The sequence below is a fragment of the Pongo abelii genome, chromosome 12 (genome assembly GCF_028885655.2).
Source record: "Pongo abelii isolate AG06213 chromosome 12, NHGRI_mPonAbe1-v2.0_pri, whole genome shotgun sequence".
Lineage (NCBI taxonomy): Eukaryota > Metazoa > Chordata > Mammalia > Primates > Hominidae > Pongo > Pongo abelii.
In genome coordinates this window covers 59,134,953-59,155,737 of record NC_071997.2, presented here as the reverse complement: position 1 = coordinate 59,155,737, position 20,785 = coordinate 59,134,953, and the positions used below count along the sequence as shown (strand labels likewise).

The 20,785-nt window shown below is 51.4% G+C and overlaps 2 protein-coding genes across 2 annotated transcripts; one reads left to right on the top strand and one right to left on the bottom strand.

Moving 5' to 3' along the window:
• Window positions 1-1,607: 1,607 nt before the first annotated feature.
• On the top strand, window positions 1,608-14,614 carry SMYD5 (SMYD family member 5). The gene is made up of 13 exons (XM_002811891.4): window positions 1,608-1,745; window positions 6,253-6,361; window positions 7,451-7,590; window positions 8,038-8,159; window positions 8,542-8,611; window positions 9,200-9,304; window positions 10,144-10,206; window positions 10,425-10,495; window positions 10,818-10,924; window positions 11,339-11,395; window positions 12,255-12,349; window positions 13,022-13,092; window positions 13,188-14,614. Exons 1-13 carry the CDS (start codon window positions 1,650-1,652, stop codon window positions 13,339-13,341), a joined length of 1,260 nt encoding a protein of 419 aa, XP_002811937.2. The 5' UTR covers window positions 1,608-1,649; the 3' UTR covers window positions 13,342-14,614.
• A 776-nt stretch (window positions 14,615-15,390) lies between these two features.
• PRADC1 (protease associated domain containing 1) lies at window positions 15,391-20,548 on the bottom strand. Its single transcript, XM_002811890.6, has 5 exons — window positions 20,201-20,548; window positions 17,488-17,588; window positions 16,836-16,945; window positions 16,170-16,337; window positions 15,391-15,950 (listed from the first exon to the last, which is right to left on the bottom strand). The coding sequence occupies exons 1-5, from the start codon at window positions 20,433-20,435 to the stop codon at window positions 15,830-15,832; spliced, it is 735 nt and encodes a 244-aa protein (XP_002811936.5). The 5' UTR covers window positions 20,436-20,548; the 3' UTR covers window positions 15,391-15,829.
• Between the last annotated feature and the right edge of the window lie 237 nt (window positions 20,549-20,785).

Sequence of the window (20,785 nt, the reverse complement as noted above, 5' to 3'; positions counted from 1 at the left end):
AATGGCTCTCGGGGACTGACCTGAGGGATGGAAGGAAGCCTGCCCTGCCACCTGGCGGTGAGTGAGGGCACGGCCCCCAGCTGCTCTACGGGTAGGTTTGCCCCCAAGTACGTGGACTATTCGCTCCCTGACACCGGGCTGCGGGCCTGAGGGGACCCAGGGTCGGTTTCAAGAACCTTTTCTCTGGCCCTGCCAACTATCTATCTCCCCCAAGTCCGTGGACTATTCGCTCCTTGACACCAGGCTGCAAGCTTGAGGAGAGGCAGGGCCGGTTTCAAGAACCTTTCTCTGTCCCTGCCAACTATCTATCTATAATTATTTGATAGATAATTGTGGCTTGATCACGGCTCATTGCAGTCTCGACCTCCCCAGGTTCAAGTGATCCTCCCACGCACCACCACGCCCGGCAAATTTTTCTATTTTTTGGAGAGACAAGGTCTCACTACGTGGCCCAGTCTATTCTTGAGCCCGGGAGCTGGAGGCTGCAGTGAGCCGAGATCGCCCCATGCCAGCATGGGTGACAAAGCGAGATCCTGTCTCAAACAAAACACACAAAATCAGGGGACAAGGAAACAAAACAAGGCTTGATAGTCAGGCCTAGCTGTGGGGACACATGCCATATGTCTGTGGTTTGCAGCTTTTTGGGGTCCTGAATGAGAGAACAGGCCCCTCCCCTTTTTCACGACTGTGTGTGCATACGCACACTCACTTCTGTATCCAGTTTCAGAGGTTCTCAGACCTGAGGTCCACTATGGACTCCTCCACTACCCGCGGGGTGCAAGGTCCCTAAGCCATTGAAGAATCTGAGAGAGGCACAAGTCCACCCTGACCTTTGGCAGGACTGTCTGTCCTGCTGCCATAGGGATTACCGAGAAAGGAGATCTTGTCCTGGACTCTTCAAGTGGGGTGAGTGAGTTCCGGGGTATAAGCTATTCCTTCCCTTTAGGCTGAGAGCTAGAAAGGATAGGAGTAAGTTGGCCTTCTGCTGTCCCACTCTAGGGCTGGGTCCAAAGAGCGCTTTACTCAGTGAAGACAGGCCACCGTGTGGACAGAGACAACATACATAGAAACATGCATCGGAGGCCGAGCGAGGTGGCTCACGCCTGTAATCTCAACACTTTGGGCGGTCGAGGCGGGCGGATCACTTGAGGTCAGAAGTTCGAGACCAGCCTGGCCAACATGGTGAAATCCGCTAAAAATACAAAAATTAGCTGGGCTTAGTGGCGCACGCCTGTACGCCCAGCTACTCGGGAGGCTGAGGCAGGAGAATGAATCACTTGAACCTGGGAGGCAGAGGTTGCAGTGAGCCGAGATCGCGCCACTGCACACCAGCCTGGGCGACAGAGTGAGACTATCTCAAAAAAAAAAACCACAACAAAACATGCAACGGACTCAAAGATAGACACATCAAAACTGTACGCGCACAGTCTCTGATACAGAGGTACAGACACAAAAAGGTACCGATGTAAAAGCACAAAGGCAGGCCCAGCTACACTCGCGTCAACAAACCACGGAACCTAAATTCAGACTCGGTGGATCGCAAAACCTCGCAGCTTGAGGGGCCCTCTCGCCGGGGGCTGGACCAGAAGGGGGTGTGGCCTCTCAGGTCGAGGCGGGGTTAAGGGTCATAAGGCGGAGGCGCGCCCAAGATGGCGGCCTCCACGTGCGACGTGTTCTCTTTCTGCGTGGGCGTGGCGGGCCGCGCCCGGGTCTCCGTGGAAGTCCGTTTCGTTAGCAGCGCCAAGGTGAGGTCAGGGCGGGTCCTGCCGGGAGCCTCAGCCCAGTCCGGCCATGGAGACAGCCCGGCAGGGCTCTATGCCCGGAGCCCAGAGGCTTCTGTGCCGCTTGGACGCTATGGCCCGTCCCCTGCTCGCGGCCCGGGGGCTCCCAGTCTGTCCCCGCGCGCAGGCTCGTGGCGCGGTCACGCGATAGACCCGGGCCTCCGGAGTCTCTGTGCGCATTTCCTCCCAGCGGAATCCGGCCAGCTCGCCGGAGGCCCTGCTGTGGCTGCTCTGGGCGGGGCTAGGGGGCTTTGCTGCTGTATCCCTGGAACGGTGGGCGGGGACGTGCCGGGCAGAGAAAACTGAGGTGTAAAAGAGTGGGTCCTCACAAACTTCATGTGTGAGATTTGGGTGAGGGGATGATGAGAGAGGCCAAGACCCTTCACGAAGGTCCTTGGAGTGCTGAGGAATTTGGACCAGAGTCCAAAGGCCGTAGGGACATTGGGAGAGTTTTTAGCAGGAAGGTGGCATGATTTTGTCGTTTTTATTGTGTTCCAAAAGTTCATTGTAGAAAAAAATAGAAAATGCATGTAAAGAAAGAAAATATAAAAATCACTCATACTTCTATACTTGTGCAAAGATGTGTACGTTAAAATTACATTTTTAGGAACTGCTTTTTGATGCGGCAGTGAATCTTTCAATATCAAGCCTATTTCTGCATATTAATTTTTAAGAGCTGAGTAGTAGCTTTTTCCCTGAGAGGGCCACAGTTCACTCAACCAACCCCTTATTAATGGACCCTTTATTGTTGTATTTTTCATCCCCAGAGTCAAAAGTCTTAGAGCTCATTTTCTGTGAAAACATCGTTTTGTTTTGTCCAGCAGTATTTTTTCCTAGTTATCTTTGCCTATTGATATGTGCAAAATTATATTTGTTCTCATTTACGTTTTTTTGGTTACTAGTGAGGTTGAATAATTTATCCTGTGTAGTGGCTGTGTGTATCGTTGGTTCTTGCCCAAGATGTAAGACCTCTAGTTGTCTGTCATTTGCTCTCAGCGTCATCATACTCATCTAATTTCCCAGCTCAACCTTCCTTGCCCCCTTTCTGCTCCAGAGGTATCTGCTCCTTTCCTGGTAAATCAGCTTCCCTACATCCTTGGTCTCCTTACCTGTTCCTATCTCCATCTCCATAGTCTCCAGTGCTCCTAGGTGGCCACAGTTTGAAGGCGTCTCAGTTCCAGCATTCTTGGTTTACAGTGATATTCTTCACCTTTTTCTTCATTAGCCCCCAGTCTCTCAGCCCCTTCCTTTCTTCATTTCTTCCCTCTCACTTCATCACTTCAGCCACTCTCCTTGCACAGTTTTCCTATCCCAGGCTTCTATCAAGACCTTAGCTGATCGCCCTCTCCTTGCCTCCATCTGATCTGCTGCTGGAGAAAATAACATACCTGCCTGGACTTGGTAACAGCGTGGATTATCCTGGGCTTTTTGCTTCTCTATTCAAATGAGATTGGTTTGTGATTTTTTTCTCTATGTTATTTTCCTCAAGTTACCACATGAGGGTTATACGTGGTTGTTTTTGGTAAAACAGAAAAGCTTTCTGTGTTTTTTGTCATTACATTGTTTAAATAGCATGAGCATTATTTATTCTTTAAAGGTTTGAGAGAATTGGGTCATGAAACTATATAGACCAGGGGCCTCAAGTGGGAGTAGTTTTTGACTACTTTTTATTGCTTCTGTGGATAGGAATGACTTTTCAAAAATTTATCAACTATTATGCCAGAGACATGACGAATCAGAACAGAAACCTCACCAGGTCCAGTGGAAGCCAGCTGGACTACCATACTGGTGCACTAGCCGGATAGCAGCATGGCTTATTGTGGGCTTTCTTCTTTTAATCAAGATTTTAAAATCTACTACATAGTCTGCCCATTCATGGTGGCTCATTCCTGTAATTCCAGTGCTTTCGGAGGCCGAGGTGGGCTGATCACTTGAGGTCAGGAGTTCAAGACCAGTCTGGCCAACATGGTGAAACCTTGTCTCTACTAAAAATACAAAAATTAGGCTGGGCGTGGTGGCTCACACCTGTAATCCCAGCACTTTGGGAGGCCGAGTTGGGCAGATCACTTGAACTTGATGTCAGGAGTTCGAGACCAGCCTGACCAACATGGTGAAACCCCATCTCTACTAAAAATACAAAAATTAGCCGGGCGTGGTGGCGCACGCCTGTAATCCCAGCTACCTGAGGGCAAGGCACGAGAATTGCTTGAACCCGGGAGGCAGAGGTTGCAATGAGCTGAGGTCGTGCTACTGTACTCCAGCCTGGGCGACAGAGGGAGACTCCGTCTCAACAACAACAACAAAAATCTATTACAGTCTTAGAGTTTTGCACCATTTTTTTTTTATAGCGATGGGGTCTTGCTATGTTGCCCAGGCTGGTCTCAAACTCCTGGGCTCAAGGGATCCTTCATCCTCGCTTCCCAAAGTGCTAGATTTACAGGCGTGAGCCACCATACTCGGCCTGCACGATTTTTTCTTAAAACTTTTTTTTCAAATTGGAAGTATGTATGGTTTGTCCCCTTTCCATTCAGGTTCAGTGCTCTCCAACCTTCTTTTTTTTTTTTTTTTTTTTTTTTTTTGAGATGGAGTCTTACTCTGTCGCCCAGGCTATAGTACAGTAGTGCAGTCTTGGCTCACTGCAACCTCCGCCTCCCGGGTTCAAGTGATTCTCCTGCCTCAGCCTTCCGAGTAGCTGGGACTACAGGCGAACACCACCATCTCCAGCTAATTTTTGTATTTTTAGTAGAGACAGGGTTTCACCATATTGGTCAGGCTGGTCTTGAACTCCTGACCTCGTGATCTGTCTGCCTTAACCTCCCAAAGTGCTGGGATTACAAGCATGAGCCACTGCGCCCGGCCCAACCTTAATATTATGAGTTAGAGCTCTGTTTTCCTTGAAATATGCTCATCAGTTTTGGGAATGACTTTATAAAGGAACAACTCTGATTTTTTTCTCTTTGTTTTGATTACTAAATATTTTCTGCATTTAGTCCTTCACAAAGAGAGGGAGATCTATATTTGTCCAATATTGAAATTTGAGATTGTCAGAAATAATGTGAGTCCCTGTTCATATTGTCGTGTCCCATAGAGGAAGGCCAGGTTTTCAATTTGCTAGATTGGGATGGGATACAAGGCATGGGGGGAAGGGCTTCCAGGAAACCAGGCAAGGGTGTGCCCAGGGCTTTGCCTCCTGGTTTTGTTTCACCTGTCCCATTCTACTGTGAGATAGAGCTTCCAGAGTTGTTCACAGGGTTGAGATTTTTCGCTCTGAGTTTGAGAGGCAACCCTATCTGGCCTTCTAAGAAGGTAGGGAGCTACCTGGGAAGCAACACTGACAGGTCATTTTGTTTCGGTGTCAAGCATTTTTTCCTCTCCTTTTGTTGTGGCAGCTCAGTGTTGACAGGGCTCCACACGTCTTCTTTGAGTAGTGGGAGTATGTGCCCAATAAGGCCAGTAACTGCCTAGGTTCTGAAGCCATCTGCTGAGTCCTTTTGCACATTTGAGAGTTGGCAGTTCAGAGGTTGTTTTCTCATCTTTCATCCTTTACATGATGTATATAGTGTTTTAGACCAGTGCTTCTCAAACTAACATGCATATGAATCACCCGGGCATCTTGTTACGATGCAGATTCTGATTCAGCAGGTTTGGGGTGGGGCCCAAGAGTCTGCATTTCTGACAAGAGTCCTAGGTGATGCCCATGTTGCCAGTCCCTGTACCTCTCATTGAGTAGGAAGAAGCTAGAGCTCATAAGGTCCATTCATCTGTGCTATATCGTTACACCCTGGAAACTACCTTGTAGGTAGTATTATAATGCTCACTTTTCAAACGGGAAACAGATGTAAAGTGAAGCAGTTGGCTCAAAGGTTCACAGCAAGCTAATGTTAGGACTGGTACTAGTATTAGCTCCTTTCTTTCAGTGCAACACCCGAGGACTTGTTGGATGCCAGGCACTGTGCTAGGTGCTGTGGGTATTCAGCTGACCAAGGAAGAGGACACATTCTCCCCCAAACAAGGCTTCCCTGTCCCATGGTGTAGGATTTCTCTGCAACCCTGTGTAGCAGCACCACTGCCAGGATCCTGGAGTGGCATGTGGCTGACTCAGAGATGAGTGCCCTGCCATTACCAGCTCCTGGTACTGGAGGCCCCAGCCTGCTATAAGCCTTGGCCCTGCTCTGGCCATACTCAGAAAAATTCACTAAGTAATCTGAGATAGCTGCCATGGTGGCTGCCTCCCTGTTCCAGGCCTTCTGCTCTGAATGGGCTGAAAGGGATGCAACTGAAAATAGGTCAGAGCTGTATTTCCAGAGGAGAAAGTTATGGAGGGTGCTGACCACTCTCCATGAACTCACAGAGGCAGAGGCCTCTCCTAAGAGTGAGGCATGTGGGAGTGAGGCTGGACAGCCTCCTGGAAGCTCTTGGAGCTATGTCTTCTGTTCCTTCTTACGGCCATCCTATCCCTCTTCCCTCTTAGGGAAAGGGGCTGTTTGCCACACAGCTGATCCGGAAGGGGGAGACCATCTTTGTAGAACGGCCCCTGGTGGCTGCACAATTTCTCTGGAATGCACTTTATCGCTACCGAGGTGAGTACATCTCTCCTACTCCTCATGCCCCAGTCGCCTTTGTGCATGGAAGTGAGCTGCATACATCCCTACTGGCTGACGTCTCTGGAACTCTGGGTGTTGGGAGGAAATGCTGTCTTCCATTGAAGAACTGTGCCTGAGAACCACGCCTCTGTCCAGTCTCAGGTGTTTGAGGCTTATTCCTGTGGTGGGAGGCTCTTTAGATGTGCTCCCTGAGGGAGCACAGCAGGACTCAGGCGAGTTTGATTCCATGGTATGAGGGACGTCATGCTGAAGGCCCAGTGCCAAAGTGGAGTCCTCCACCAAGAGGAGGCTACATGGCCTTTGTTCAAAGAAGGCTGAGTTAGGGGTGAGCACAAGTAGGATGCCCTTAGTTTTGCTGGCCACATGCTTTTTTCACACTTTTCTTTTTTTGGGGTCGGCGGGAGGGGGACGGAGTTTCGCTCTTGTCGCCCAGGCTAAAGTGCAGTGGTGCGATCTCGGCTCTCTGCAACCTCTGCCTCCCAGGTTCAAGCAATTCTCCTGCCTCAGCCTCCCGAGTAGCTGGGATTACAGGCACGCACAACCATGTCCGGCTAATTTTTGCATTTTTAGTAGAAACGGGGTTTCAACATGTTGGCTAGGCTGGTCTTGAACTCCTAACCTCAGGTGCTCCACTTGCCTTGGCCTCCCAAAGTGCTGGGATTACAGGCATGAGCCACCGTGCCCGACCCACACATTTCTTAAGCTAGAGACACACAATGAAAGGAGGGTCAGTTGGCCCCAGAGTATGGGAAAAGCCCAGTTTGGGGGTGGTAGGGGAGCCCCACAGAGTGAGTCTGATTAAGAAGCAAGGAGAGTTAGACAATAAGGGCCAGGAGGTCCTTGAGAGGGAGGAGGGGATCATTTACCTTTGGATGCACATGAAATAAATTCATTCATTCATTCATTCATTCATTCATGCATGTAATTATTCATTTACTCACTTCCGAAACCTTTATGGAACACTAGAATGGTGCCTGGCACATAGCAGGTGCTCCGTAGGGCTGTGAAAGGGATAGATGTGGCCTCTGCTCTCAAGATATTGTTGTGTCTGGCTCTCACCCTCAGCCTGTGACCACTGCCTTCGGGCACTGGAGAAGGCAGAGGAGAATGCCCAGAGGCTGACTGGGAAACCAGGCCAGGTTCTGCCTCACCCAGAGCTGTGCACTGTGCGCAAGGACCTCCACCAGAACTGTCCCCATTGCCAAGTGAGTATTCTTGGGGAGTGTACCTGGAAGGGGGTGAGTGAGGGAGGCCTTAGCTGGAGTCCTCAGTGGGGAGACAGGAGCAACGACAGACCTGGTCATGGCCCTTGAAAACTGCAATGTAGGATAAGATGTTGAAAAGGCTTGGTTATTGTTCCAGTTTCATCCTCCCAGGCACAGTTACATTGTCTGGAAAATGGGCTTGGTGGGAGCTTGCTTTCTTCCTGGGGACCTGGCAGGGGCTCTGCCCTCTACCTGAAAAGTTCTCTTCCCTTTCTGTGGTTTTGCAAGCCTAGGTGTACCTTTCACATGTCCCCAGAGCACCCTATGTTTTCTCTTTCCATAATACATCTGAGCTACAGCTCAGGGGCTATTTGTGGAAAGAATGCAGTTATTGGAGGTGATCCTAGGGCCAGATCCTAGGGTACTGACCTCTATCCCACCTAACAGGTGATGTACTGCAGTGCAGAATGTCGGCTGGCAGCCACTGAGCAATACCACCAGGTCCTGTGCCCAGGCCCCTCCCAGGATGACCCCTTGCATCCTCTCAATAAGCTTCAGGAGGCATGGAGGTAGGTCTCTTTTCCTCTCTTGTTTCCTTTATCCTTTCCTCCCTGGTTGCCTGCCTGGGCTCATCAGATGTTGCCATCTTTCTTAAGTTACAATTCCCCGGATTTTTCTTCCTTTCTTAGGGTTAAACAGAAGTCACATAACCCTATCCCCTGCTTTTAATCTGGGCTGTCAGTCCTTCTGTCCTTAGCATTTAACACTCTCCCAGAAAGAGCCCCATTAAGCCAATAGGGATGCAAAGTCTTGCCTAGGTCCTTGTCTATGGCTTTCTTGGTAATTGACGGAATTGGTAGGAAGTTTTCTCTGTACCAGTCAGACTCGGCTTCCCTGAGCTCAGCTACTAGGGAGAGAATTTCTAGGCCAATCTTTTTTCTCTTTCCCCAGGAGTATTCACTACCCACCTGAGACTGCAAGCATCATGTTGATGGCCAGGATGGTGGCCACAGTGAAGCAGGTGAGCCCATCCAGCCCTCTCGGGGAAGCTGACTTTGGCCCCATTCAACCCTTGGTCTCAGTCTTTTCCTCACCTCAAAGCCCTAGCTTGGATGCAGAGTTCTTCCTGGCCTTCCCAAAGGAGAGCTCCTTGCTATGTAAAACCTTCGGAATGCGCTAAACATAAATCAGGCATAGGGAGTGGAGAGCTCATTTTGCCTGTAGTCTTTTTTTTTTAACTTAAAGACCAGTGTGATAGTATGCCGGTAGTTTCTGATATAGAAGATGCCTTGTGCAGTAGCAATTCATGCATTTGATTTATAAGCACCACTTTTTCAGGATTGTGTCTTACATAAAGCGAGAGAAGCCACTCTAACCACCCTTCTATTAATATTGTTCCTCAGCCTCTTTCTCCTGCTTTCCAAGTGTTGTTGAATTGGCTATCTCGACTCCGACTGGGGAGATGGTTGGGGGTGGGCAGCATTGGGAGGAAGCCTCAGGCAGAGGAGGGGCCCCTATAAGTTCCTGTGTGGTGGTATTTCCCAAGTGGGTGGGAGTGCCAGTGAGAAGGTGGGTGTCTGTGACCCTTAAGTATGTTTGTTCACTGCAGGCGAAGGACAAGGACCGTTGGATCAGACTCTTTTCCCAGTTTTGTAACAAAACAGCCAATGAAGAGGAGGAAATTGTCCATAAACTTCTGGGAGACAAATTCAAGGTTATTATTCTCCTGTGGCCTGTCTCCTTCCCTCCCCAAATATCCTAGGATGTCTCTGGCCAGCTGTGGGGAGCACCACATTTGATCACTTCTGAGCTACAGGAAGGAGTTAGAACTTGGGTCCAGAAATCGATTCAGAGGACTTACATTCCTGCCACTGTTTAGTTCATGACCTCATGTGGACCTACAGTTGGGAAGTGGGGTGACAACAGAGGAAGGGCGTGTCGGATGCCCTGTCCTGAAAGTGCTCCCTAACTGGTGTTAGAAGGCAGGACTCGTCATAGGACAGCAGTGGGCAAATCAGGTAGAATGGAGACTGGAAGGTTGCGGGGCCACAGAATCAGAGAGCAGTGTGAAACTGCCCGTGTCCTGAGTGCCCATTCCCAATCAAAGAGTATGGGTCCTCACTGAGGACAGCAGACTTCCCTGCAGGAGCTGCCTGAGGGTGGAGGCAGGTGTGTACAAGGTTTGCATCTGGGGTGGGCCCTCTTGCACTGAACTTACAGGAAGAGAGTGGGAGAGCCCAGCTGGTCTGGAGGCCAGGTCAAGAGAGATTTGACGGTGGTGGTGTGGATAGACATTTCAGGCTGCCTCAGCCTTGCTGGTACAAGTGCTGGAAAATGGAGAGAAATTTGGGTTTGCCACCCCGGGTTGGAACAGGCCGGCAGACTGCCAAAGCTCTTTGGAGGTAGATTCTGTGGCCTTCCTTTGCCCCTACGGAAAGCTCAGTCTACAGAGCTGGCCCTTTTTCCTTCCCTCCACTAGTCGCCTGGGCCCTGCCTGGGTGCTAATGGGAAATCCCCAGGGATACAGGTCTCTCCCTGCTTCCCCTAAACCAGGGCCAACTGGAACTTCTGCGGAGACACTTCACAGAGGCCCTCTATGAGGAAGCAGTCAGCCAGGTGAGTGAGGAGAGGGTGGAACCAGTGGCCTCCTTCTTACTCCAGCTCTCCAGGAGCAACCAGGTCATCATCTCCTACTGGGACAGCTGAGTCAAAGCCGACTTGGTCTTCTGGAGTTGGGATAAGCCTGACTCACAGAAGGCTTCCCAAACAGAGAGTCCAATCGGAAGAAAAGTCAGTGGCTGTAATGAGCGCTCATCTCTTTTTGCCCCCCACAGTGGTTCACTCCGGATGGATTCCGGTCTCTCTTTGCTCTTGTTGGGACCAATGGCCAAGGAATCGGGACCAGGTTAGAATGTTCCAGAGCTATTGAAGTTACTCTCAGGGGTGGGAAACTGATTGAGGAAGGTGGCCACAGTTCCTTTCAAGACTGGGATGGGGTAGGGTGGGACTCTGGACAGATCACTGAACTGGACACAGTGGTGGGAATCAGAATGAGGCACTGGAATCTGTTTTGGGGAGCCTCTGTTGGGGAAGATGGGCCCCCACCTGGAGAATGAAATGGGGTGGGGATGGGAGACCCTTCTTCCTGGGCTTAACTTACCTGGAGGTGGAGAGCCCTGTGACCTGGGCTTCCGCCTCCCCAACCATGGGCTGCCTGGGACCCCCAGCTCCCTAAGCCAGTGGGTCCATGCCTGTGACGCTCTGGAGTTGAAGCCTCAGGACCGTGAGCAGCTTGACACCTTCATTGACCAGCTATACAAGGACATCGAGGCAGGTTGGTGAGATAGGGCCTTGGCCTCACCCAGCCATGGTGACCCCCCCAGTCAGATGGTGGACACAAAGTCTTTCCCCAGGGTGCTCTGAATTAATGGTGGGGGAAGGTAATCCCTTTGTGCCTGTGCGGAGCTTCAGATCTGTCCACAGGGCACACAGGTGAGAAACAGCCCCAAGATGTATCCAGAGGCTTGATGCTGGGAGGAGGGGGGTGCTGGATAAATAGGATGTGTTGTAGACAGAAAAGCAAGGCTTCTGTCTCGGAGAGGCAAGTTTAGGTAAGATGGTAGGGACTGATGCCTTAGTGTGGTGGGGTTGCAGGACAGTGGAGACACTGCCTGTCCTTGTAAGCCTCGTTTCCTTTTCCTGCCTTTAAAAATGGGTAGAATAATGTCTGTGTATTACTGTCTTACAGCAACTGGAGAGTTTCTTAACTGTGAAGGATCTGGCCTCTTTGTGCTTCAGAGCTGCTGTGAGTCATGGCGTTGAGGGATGGTCCCAGGCGGTTCTGCCTTTGCCAGGTGGCCTTGCAGCCACAGTTTATCTTTCTCAGTTGGCCCTTTTTAGGCTGGTAGGGTTGAGTCTGGCAGCCCCATTAGGTCTGAGCTCCCACAGGAATTCCCCTGGGCCTTTTTGTTCTATCATTTTTTTAATTTGTTCATCCAACTGTTTGTGCTATAATACCTGCTTATATATAAAACCTTACAATAGGCCAGGCCCTGTACTAAGGCAGGCATAGAGCTCTGATTCTTGCAAAGGGATGCATGGGTTTTGCACCATCACTGCCTTGTGAGATTTGGGAGTACTGGGAGCCCAGGCTAGAGGGCGAGTCTCATCAGCACCTGATGAGGAGGGGCAGATTCAGCTCAGACAACTGCCTTTTCCAGACCTCAGCTTCCCACCCCCTGATTTCCTCACTGCAAACTCCTCCTCCCAGGCTCTAGGGCCACTCTACCCTCCCAAACTGGATTCTCAGAGGGCCTGTGTCAGCTGTTACTAGATGTCCAATAGCAGGCAGAACTGAGTTAAGTGGTCTGGGGTGGGCATTCCTACAGAGCCCTGTCCCTCACTTTGTGAGACAGTGGGAACACGACTGAGAATGAAGTTGGCCAGTCACAGCGGGTTGGAGTGGGAATGCTGTGGAGTTCATTTGTGCTGTGCTATATGGTCTTCAGGAAAGAACACTGGATGCAGAATCCGGAAACTTGGGTTCCAAAATGTGCTCAGCCTTGGCAGGGATGAACGAGCAAGAAAGGACCCAGTGCTCTGCAGAATTGAGGCTATTATTCTTTTTAGTCAATAATCCTCATTACCTGCCTCTTATGATCCAGGCAACCACAGTTGTGTGCCCAATGCAGAGACCTCCTTTCCAGAAAACAACTTCCTTTTGCATGTCACTGCTCTGGAGGATATTAAGCCAGGAGAGGTGAGGGGGACCAGGAACTGTCGGGATGGGTGGGCGGTGGGCCTTGGAAGTTCTCTGCAGGGATCAGGAACAGCAGTGGCTAGAGCACCTTGAAGTTCAGGCTGTTGGGTGGAATCCCCACATACCTTAGGGTCTGAGTCTTTCAGCTCATGGTTATGTTCTAACCCTACCTCACTTTTTCAAAATATGATCCCCAGAAAGCCTCAGGACAGTGTTTGAGGGAAACCTATGTGCTCAGATTCTTGTCCCCAGCTATCTTTTGGTCAAATGCAGATATGCAGTTTCTGAGAAAGCAGGAGATAGCTCTTTGTGGGTTTAGGGTCTTATCTGTTAGTGCAGGCACAGTGCCTGGTTGAATCTTCTTCAGGGCAAGTAGCATCATACCAAGACCTCTGATCCCAGCTGCTGACCTTGGCCATTGACCGGCTTTCACCACGGCCCGAGGCTAACCACAGTCTCCTCTGTCTCAGGCACAGGCTGTTGGAGCCTTATAGTGGTCTGCCTACTGAAGGCACTGGGAACTGGATGAGGGCAGCCAGCCCCTTCACTGAAGGGAAACGCAACCCGGCTCCTAGAGATGGGGCAGTGGTTGGAGATAGGGTAGGTGTTGGGGAGGCCCTTATGCCATTTAAGAGAGCACAGACCATCAGACTGCACTTCTCTGCCCTACAGGAAATTTGTATCAGCTACTTGGACTGCTGTCAGCGGGAGCGCAGCCGCCACAGCCGCCACAAGATCCTCAGGTGCCAGCTGGGGACATGGTTGTGCAGCTGGGCTCTGGGGTCCTGTATCCCGTAGCTCCCTGACTTTTCCCCCTCACCATCCCCCACTGCTGCAGGGAGAACTATCTGTTTGTCTGTTCCTGTCCCAAATGCCTGGCAGAGGCTGATGAACCTAATGTGACCTCAGAAGAGGAAGAGGAAGAGGAGGAGGAAGAGGAGGAAGGAGAGCCAGAAGATGCAGAGCTGGGGGATGAGATGACTGATGTGTGATGTTGCCCTGCCCGGAAAGGGCCCTGCCCTAGACCCTGCCAGAAAAGAGGGCTCTTCCCCCAGAGAAGTGGCTCGGAGGGAACTTCCCACTCCCATTGCCTGCTTTCCCCATTCCAGCCCTCTCTGCTAGAGGGTAGGACAGAGCCTGGATCTCTGGCCCCAACCCCCACCAGACCTCATGCCCTGGACACTGCTGCTGAGTTGGCTCAGACTCTGCACTGGCACTGAGCCTTTCACAACTGGCCTCCCCTTAAGGTTCCTCCACTCTAGGGTTTGAGGGGCTGGAATCAGGGCCAGGGCCTAACAGTGTTTCTTCCCCTTGGCCCCACGGCCCATACTCACCCCTTCACCTGAGGCTTCTCCCCTCTCAACTTGCTGTTGATTTCTTTTGAGGGGTAAATCTGAGACCAAGTTCATTGAAGCAGAGACGGGAGGTGGTGAGGCGTCCTCACCTCCCCCCACCACAGCTGTGGCTGGTAAGGCAACTGCTTGACCACTGGCCCAGCAAGCAGAGGCGGGCAGGAGGATCTGGGCCTCCTGAGCCCCTTCCCTGAGGCTGTCTCCTGGGAATGCTGGACAGGGGGATTACTCCCCCCACCCACACCCCCATCTGGACATCTGGGGAAGTGGAGATTAACCCCTCCCCCAGACTCGTGCCTTGCCTCTCAGGACCTGGCACAGTGGCTGGCCTTATGGAGTATGGAAAAGGCCTCTGCCTTCCTCAGGAGGGACACATAGGGGGTCATCACCCTTTCTCACACCTGCTTCCCAATGAGCACTGAGCAGCATGGCTGAGACCTGGGGCTTGACAGGCCTGTGCTCCTTAGATTAGGATGCTCTGGTATTCCTGGGGCCAGTTAAAATGGGTCAGTGAGGGGCTCTCCTGGCTTCAATCTCCATCTTTAGGGTCTCCACAGAGGAACATTGAAGTCTTCCAGAAACCTCAAGGAGCTGGGCTAGATACTTGGAGAGTAGCCCTGTCTTGTCCCCCCCACCCCCAGATTAGCACCACCCCTCTCACTCTTGGGTTGGATGCTATGGGAATTACAACCCATCACTCCCAATGCCTCCCTTTCCTGGAGGAGCCTGCCGCATTCTCCTGCTGAGGGATCCCAGAGAGGGCAGGTGCCCACCCCACAGGCCCTTTCCTGGACCATGGAGCCATGTGAAACCTGTCTGGCCCCTTACCCATTGGGTTTTTACTCCTTCACAATGGTCAGCACTCCTCTCCCAACCCCCCTGCCCACTGTTCTCAATAAAATGTGAGTGGTGACAGGCCTCTGCAGGAATGCTTTGTGGCAAGTGGCGTGCAGCAGCCACAAGTGGGTGCAAAGGGGTACTGATTAGACCAGGTAATGGTAGGAGATGGGAGCTCCAGGCTTACCAGCTTGGGCTCACCTCTGCTCTTAATTTACACTCTGCTATGCAAATGTTTTAATGCCCAAGAGCAAGGGTCCTCTGAGGTCCAGTTCGGGTGGTTTTTAAATTTTGAGACAGGGTCTCACCTTGTCACCCGGGCTGGCGTGCAGCAATGCAATCATAGCTCACTACAGCCTTGAACTCCTTCCTGGGCCCAAGTGATCCTCCCACCTCCGCCTCCTGAGTAGCTGAGACTATAGGCTCTCGCCACAACACCCAGCTAATTTTTAATTTTTCTGTAGAGATGGGGTCTTGCTATGTTGTTGCCGAGGCTGGTCTTGAATTCTTGGCCTCAAGTGATCCTCCCACCCCGGCCTCCCAAAGTGCTGGGATTACAGGCATGGGCCACCATGCCTATCCCTGAGGTCCAGTTTGGACCCCGAGTTCCAGGGTCTAAGATGAGTCTTCTCCTGAGCGGCTGAACTCTAGCTTCCCAGGGCTTCCTTGGCTCCTAGCAGGAAGCTGTGCTGGGATCTAAGACTAGCAGTCTGAGCACTGGTCCCAAATGACCTGGGCCAATCACTGTCCTCTGTGGGTGTTTCCTTTCCTCAGAACGACAGTATGGGATGAGATGAGTGAGTTTGAAGGTCCTGCCCACCCCTGTGTGCTCTTATTCTAGGACACAGTTGCAACCCTGATGAGAAGCTTTATTGCTAAAAAGTCAGTGAGGGTTTATTGAGTCCCCAAACACCAGCTCTTTAAACCACTCTAACAACTGCTGTGAAGGTCACTGTGCAGAGACCCTGGGTAGGGGAGGCTGGAGCCAGGTGTGACAGGTCACAGATGGCTCTCAGGCCACCTGCCTTCAGCTCCTTTTGTTTCAGTTCTAGCCAGAAGCCCTGGGGCCTGTCTCTTGCCTCTTCTTGTAGCATGAGACACCCTTGGGGGCCCTGGGGAAGGGAAGGCCAGTGGTGTGGCTTCCCTTTCAGCCTAGCAACGCCCAAACCCTTTTCCTCTACCTGGCTCCACTTGTCCCCAGATGCTATCCCCAAATTCCAAGTAGCAAAATTCCTGGGTTTCCCCTTCCCAGCTCAGAGTCACTTATGGCTGGAATGTGGGACAAACTCTTCTACCAGAAGGTCCAGGGCGGTTGCAGCAGCTCAAAGGTGGGGATGCTGGTGACATTGACTGGGATGGAAATTATGGCCCATGGCAGCCCATGCTGTTCCAGAGAGCGGCGGATCATGTAGCTGGGAGGGCATGAAGAGAGGTGGTGATGGTCACTTTCTTGGTACCCCATCATGCCCCACTGTCCCCATCAATCTGGAGTTACAAAGCCCAAGAACTTTTTTTGCCCTCTAACTGAAGCACCCCAAGTTGAGGCCTGCAAGAAGGGACTGGTGATTACCCCTGACCCAGTCATGGCGCCCAGCCTGGTGCTGATAAAACCAGAGGCAAGGAGCCCTCACCCATCTCGGCCGAGCAGGAAGAGGGCGGGGATGTCAGCTGTGCGCTGGGTACTGTCCTGGATCATCTCCACGTAGAAGCTGTCATTGTCAACCGCGTTGTCAGAGATGATCACTGCCCGCCCGCCGTGCTCCTGGACCACCCGAGTCTTGGAGAGGAAGGAGCAGCCCCTGGAAAAGGTGGTGGTAAGACCAAAGGAAAGACAGGTCCTAGCTCCCCCTTCCCCAGACCATCACCCTGGAAGTATAGAAGGCAGACTATGAAGAATTTGTTATAAAGGCTCATAAGTAAATAGCTAAAACCATGGATAATTTAAATACATTTCTTTTTCTTTTTTTTTTTTTTTGTTGGAGATAGGGTTTTGCTCTGTTGCCCAGGCTGGAGTGCACTGACGTGATCTCAGCTCACTGCAGCCTTAACGTGGGGTCAAGCAATCCTCTCACCTCAGCCTGCTGAGTAGCTGGGACCACAGGTGTGCACCACTATGCCCAGCTAATTTTTGTATTTTTTGTACAGAGTTTCTTCATGTTGCCCAGGCTAGACATTTCTTAAAGACCCTTAAAAAGATGAAATTTTCAAAAACAGCTCTTTCAAAGCACTACCACCAATAATCTCAGAATCTGCCGTATGCCTGCCCACTCCTTGTGTCCTGCCTGCCCTCTCCTTACCCCCTCTCCACCAGAGCAATCTGGTCCTGGATGAAGAAACCGTTGCTGAGTTCCCCGCAGGCCTCTGGAGGTTCAGCAGGGACAAGGTGAATCTGCTCATACCTTGTGTGCTGAAAAACATTTAACATTTGGACAGGTGAGAGTGTAATAAGACACACCAGCTTTAGGACTGGGCTGACAATCCCATCTTACTGGCACCTTATAAAGTGTGAAGGAAACATGGAGTGGTTTCTGTATCGCCAGACACTTAAACATTTTTACTTAATTCTCGCAAAGGCCTATCTGGTTGTCCTACACCACCCTACCCTTCCATGAGATAGGCAGGGGAGTTGGTTGTAGATCCAGAGAGAGGAAGTGATGTGCCTTAAGTCACATAGTTCAGAGGTAGAGCTGGCAGAGGAAACTGGTGCTCTTGGCTTTTCACTTCATGTCCCCTAAAAAGATAACTTGTCCCTCCATGGTGCCTAGGTTTATATTATACTCAGGGGAGTAGCTGGAAGCGCTTCCTTTCTGTGCTGCAGCTCATGGAAGGCAGAGCTGATTCTGCTCCCTTCCCTGTCCCAGCACTCAGGTGGGATGAGAGGGTCACTGCAGCTCAGTGAGGGGAAGGAGGAGGTTGAGGATCAGAGATCAGGGGCCTCCCTTAACTTACAAAGATACCACCAAAGTCCTTGGCAGGTGTGGCTGTGAAGATGTATCGAATGTCCCCAGGACTCAGCACTTGAAAGTACAAATAATCATGGATACGGAAGCCTAAAGGATAAAGAGTACAGGTAAGAAGCCTCCCAGGAACAAGCTGGTTCAGGTTCAGATCCCAGACCCTGTGTCTTCAGCTGGGCTGGCTAAAGTCTGGGCTCAGGGTCCTGGCTTCAGCCAACGGGGTCCACTAGTGGCAGGGTTGGGGGCTAGATGATTTCTGTCCTGGGGCAGATAGAGTTGATGCAGAGTCAGTAACCCCAGAGGTTTATATCAGCTGCTGCTGCTTATGCAGTAAGCCAGGAAAACTGAGAGCTCCAGGGTTAGTATTTTTGCTCTGAACACCTGGAAGTTTTAGGGTAGAGATGTAGTGGCCTGCGTACAAAGCAATTCTCACTAAAATTTAAAAGTTGACTTTCTGGTCCCACTGCCATCCCCTTAAGTCTAGTCACTATCATCTCTTGTCCTGACAGCTCAGCTTCTTACCTGGCCTCCCTGCCTCCATTCTTGCTCCCCAAGCAACAACCAGAAATCGAAAACATCTTAGCAATTATGAGCACATCACCATACCAAGGGTTTCAATACCTTTCAATAACTGCCCTTTGCATTTAAAATTTAAACTCTTTTTAAACTGTGGCCTACAAGACCCTGTTTGCTGTGGCCCCTGGCCACCCTTTCAACCTCATCTCCTCCATCCTGTGTTCAAGCTACACTGGCCTTTCAGTTTCTTCACTTCTCTGGGTCTTTCTGCAGGCTGTTCCCTGAGCCTGGAAGGCCCCCTACTCCCACCCCACCCTACCTCCACCTCTTTACCTGACTCTTTCCTAGTCATCCTTCAGGTCATACCTTAAATGTCACTTCCTCAGAGAAAGCTTCTGCCTCGTGATTGCCCTCCCATACCCATTCAAATGTACTTTTTAATAAATGGGGACTTTCCACATAATTTGTAATTATACAGCTTTCATAATTTTTCTTTTTTTGAGACAGGGTCTCACTTTATCACCCAGGCTGGAGTGCAGTGGCACGATCTCACCTCACAGCAACCTCCACCTTCCAGGCTCAAGTGATTCTCATGCCTCAGCCTCCCAAATAGCTGGGACTACAGGTGTGCGCCACCATGCCTGGCTAATTTTTTTTTTTGTTTTTTAGTAGAGACAGGGTTTCACCATGTTGCCCAGGCTGATTTTTTTTTCATTTTTTAAATAGGAATGGGGTCTCACCTTGTTGCCAGGGCTTGTGATCCTCCCACCTTGGCTTACCAAAGTCCTGAGATTACAGGCGTGAGCCACTGCACCTGCCCTGGATTCATAATTTTTAAATATCTGCCTCTTCCACTTTGTAACTTCATTCAATGAAGAATTCCCAGTGTCTTGCATAGTGGCTACAATATAGGGATAGTCCTATAAACTTTCCTGAATGAATGAACAACTATATCTAGCTCCATAGCACTGAGGAAGAGAATTTCCAGACAACTAGATTTTTCTGGGGCATGGGATCTTCTCCTCAGCACCAAAGTTTAATATTGTACCTGGACTTCATTCCCTGGTTTCCTTAACCCAGAGAGACTGCGGAATGTTGAAGGATGAAAACTGCTGTCATTGGCGGGCGCGGAGGCTCACGCCTGTGATCCCAGCACTTTGGGAGGCCGAGGCGGGCAGATCACGAGGTCAGGAGATCGAGACCATCCTGGCTAACACGGTGAAACCCCCGTCTCTACTAAAAATACAAAAAAATTAGCCAGGCGTGGTGGTGGGCGCCTGTAGTCCCAGCTACTCGGGAGGCTGAGGCAGGAGAATGGCGTGAACCCGGGAGGCGGAGCTTGCAGTGAGCGGAGATCGCGCCAGGGCACTCCAGCCTGGGCGACAGAGCAAGACTCCGTCTCAAAAAAAAAAAAAAAAAAAAAAAAGAAAAAGAAAAGAAAAAAAGAAAAAACTGCTGTCACAAGTCTATTGGTCAAGTCTATCAACAAACTACCAAGTCACTACTGTGTACCAAGGATGGCATTGATTAAGGCTGTAGCTGTCTTTGTTTACTGCCCAAATCACAGCCATCAGTTAGAGCTCCCATGGCTTGGCACTGGGCTATACAGTCCTGGGAGTGGAGACTCCCACTCGGATACAAATACACCCCCAGAAAGCCTTCCTGGACTAGCGTCAAACTCACTCCCTCCTCCCCAACCCTTGCTTGCCTTTGCGTGTGCTTATTTGTGTAAGTTGTGGGTATACGTATGTGCTCACTTATGTGCATAGATGTATACATTTATGTGCTTGTGTAGGTGTAAACGGTTTGTGCGTGTGTGCCCACATGTAGGAATGTGTGCTCCTGTACATGTGAATGCTCACATACGTATCTCCAGCCTGTAGTATCTTTCCTTAGCTGTCCCTTCTGGTCGCACCCTAAGTCACCTGGGTCGGCGCTAGTGGGCGGGGAGGGGCGAGTAGGGAGATCTGCTTTGTCGGGGGAAGCTGAGGACTCAGAGCTTCAGCCTCAGGCTGCGCCCACTTTATGTCCCTGGACCACCACCCACTTATTCCGGCCGCCCGCTCCCAGACCTGTCCTGCTCTGAACTCGCAGAGTCCCCAAGGTGACCCTTGGCCCCCAACCCGAGACGCGCGCAAGCTGGACGGCCAGCCCCGCCCTGCAACGCAGTCCCACCCGTTGCCGCTCACCGTGGGCCGCGACGCACACAGGGAGCCAGAGCACGAGACAACACCAGCCCGCGGCGCCGGGGACCATCTCCAGGGCCCGGCCCGGCGCCGCGTTTCCTCCCGCCGCCCCGCCGCGCGTCGCTCGCCGGACTTTAGCCTGACAGCTGCTCCGGCGTCCCGCCCACATACCCGCTCTCGCCGCGGGCTGGACGACGGGAACGAGGCTCACGGCTGATTGGCTCTGACGCCTGCTCATGTAGCCACACTTTCCGCCTCTGCGCCTTAGCCTACTTCCTATTGGTCAAGAGAAGTGGAGCCGGGGGCTGATTGGCTTAAACTCTGAACAGCTACAGCCGGCCCTCGCCTCAGCCCCGCCCCAGTATTTCTCAGTTTGGACTCGACTCTCCGGGTTCTCGCTGGCGGTGGGCAGGCCGGGGAGGACAAGCACTGGAGGTGTGCCCACAGCCGGACTTGCTTCAGCTGTAGATAGTCGAGGCCGTTAGCCCTTGCGGTCTCAGTCCTGTCCACTCCAAGGCCGCCTCGCTTGACGACGATTAGCCTTCTCCCAGCTGCGCTTCCCTCCTCCCCACGCCTTCACGGGAAGGC

What these genes read in the sequence shown, in the direction of transcription:
- SMYD5 (XM_002811891.4), top strand. Translation starts at nt 1,650, where the DNA reads ATGGCGGCCTCCACGTGCGACGTGTTCTCTTTCTGCGTGGGCGTGGCG. An exon ending in AGAACTGTCCCCATTGCCAA is followed by an intron (nt 7,591 to 8,037) that starts GTGAGTATTCTT and finishes CCCACCTAACAG; the next exon opens with GTGATGTACTGCAGTGCAGA. An exon ending in ATACAAGGACATCGAGGCAG is followed by an intron (nt 10,925 to 11,338) that starts GTTGGTGAGATA and finishes ACTGTCTTACAG; the next exon opens with CAACTGGAGAGTTTCTTAAC.
- PRADC1 (XM_002811890.6), bottom strand. Translation starts at nt 20,435, where the DNA reads ATGAGCAGGCGTCAGAGCCAATCAGCCGTGAGCCTCGTTCCCGTCGTC. An exon ending in AGGACTTTGGTGGTATCTTT is followed by an intron (nt 16,946 to 17,487) that starts GTAAGTTAAGGG and finishes AATGTTTTTCAG; the next exon opens with CACACAAGGTATGAGCAGAT. An exon ending in TTCCTGCTCGGCCGAGATGG is followed by an intron (nt 15,951 to 16,169) that starts GTGAGGGCTCCT and finishes ATGCCCTCCCAG; the next exon opens with CTACATGATCCGCCGCTCTC.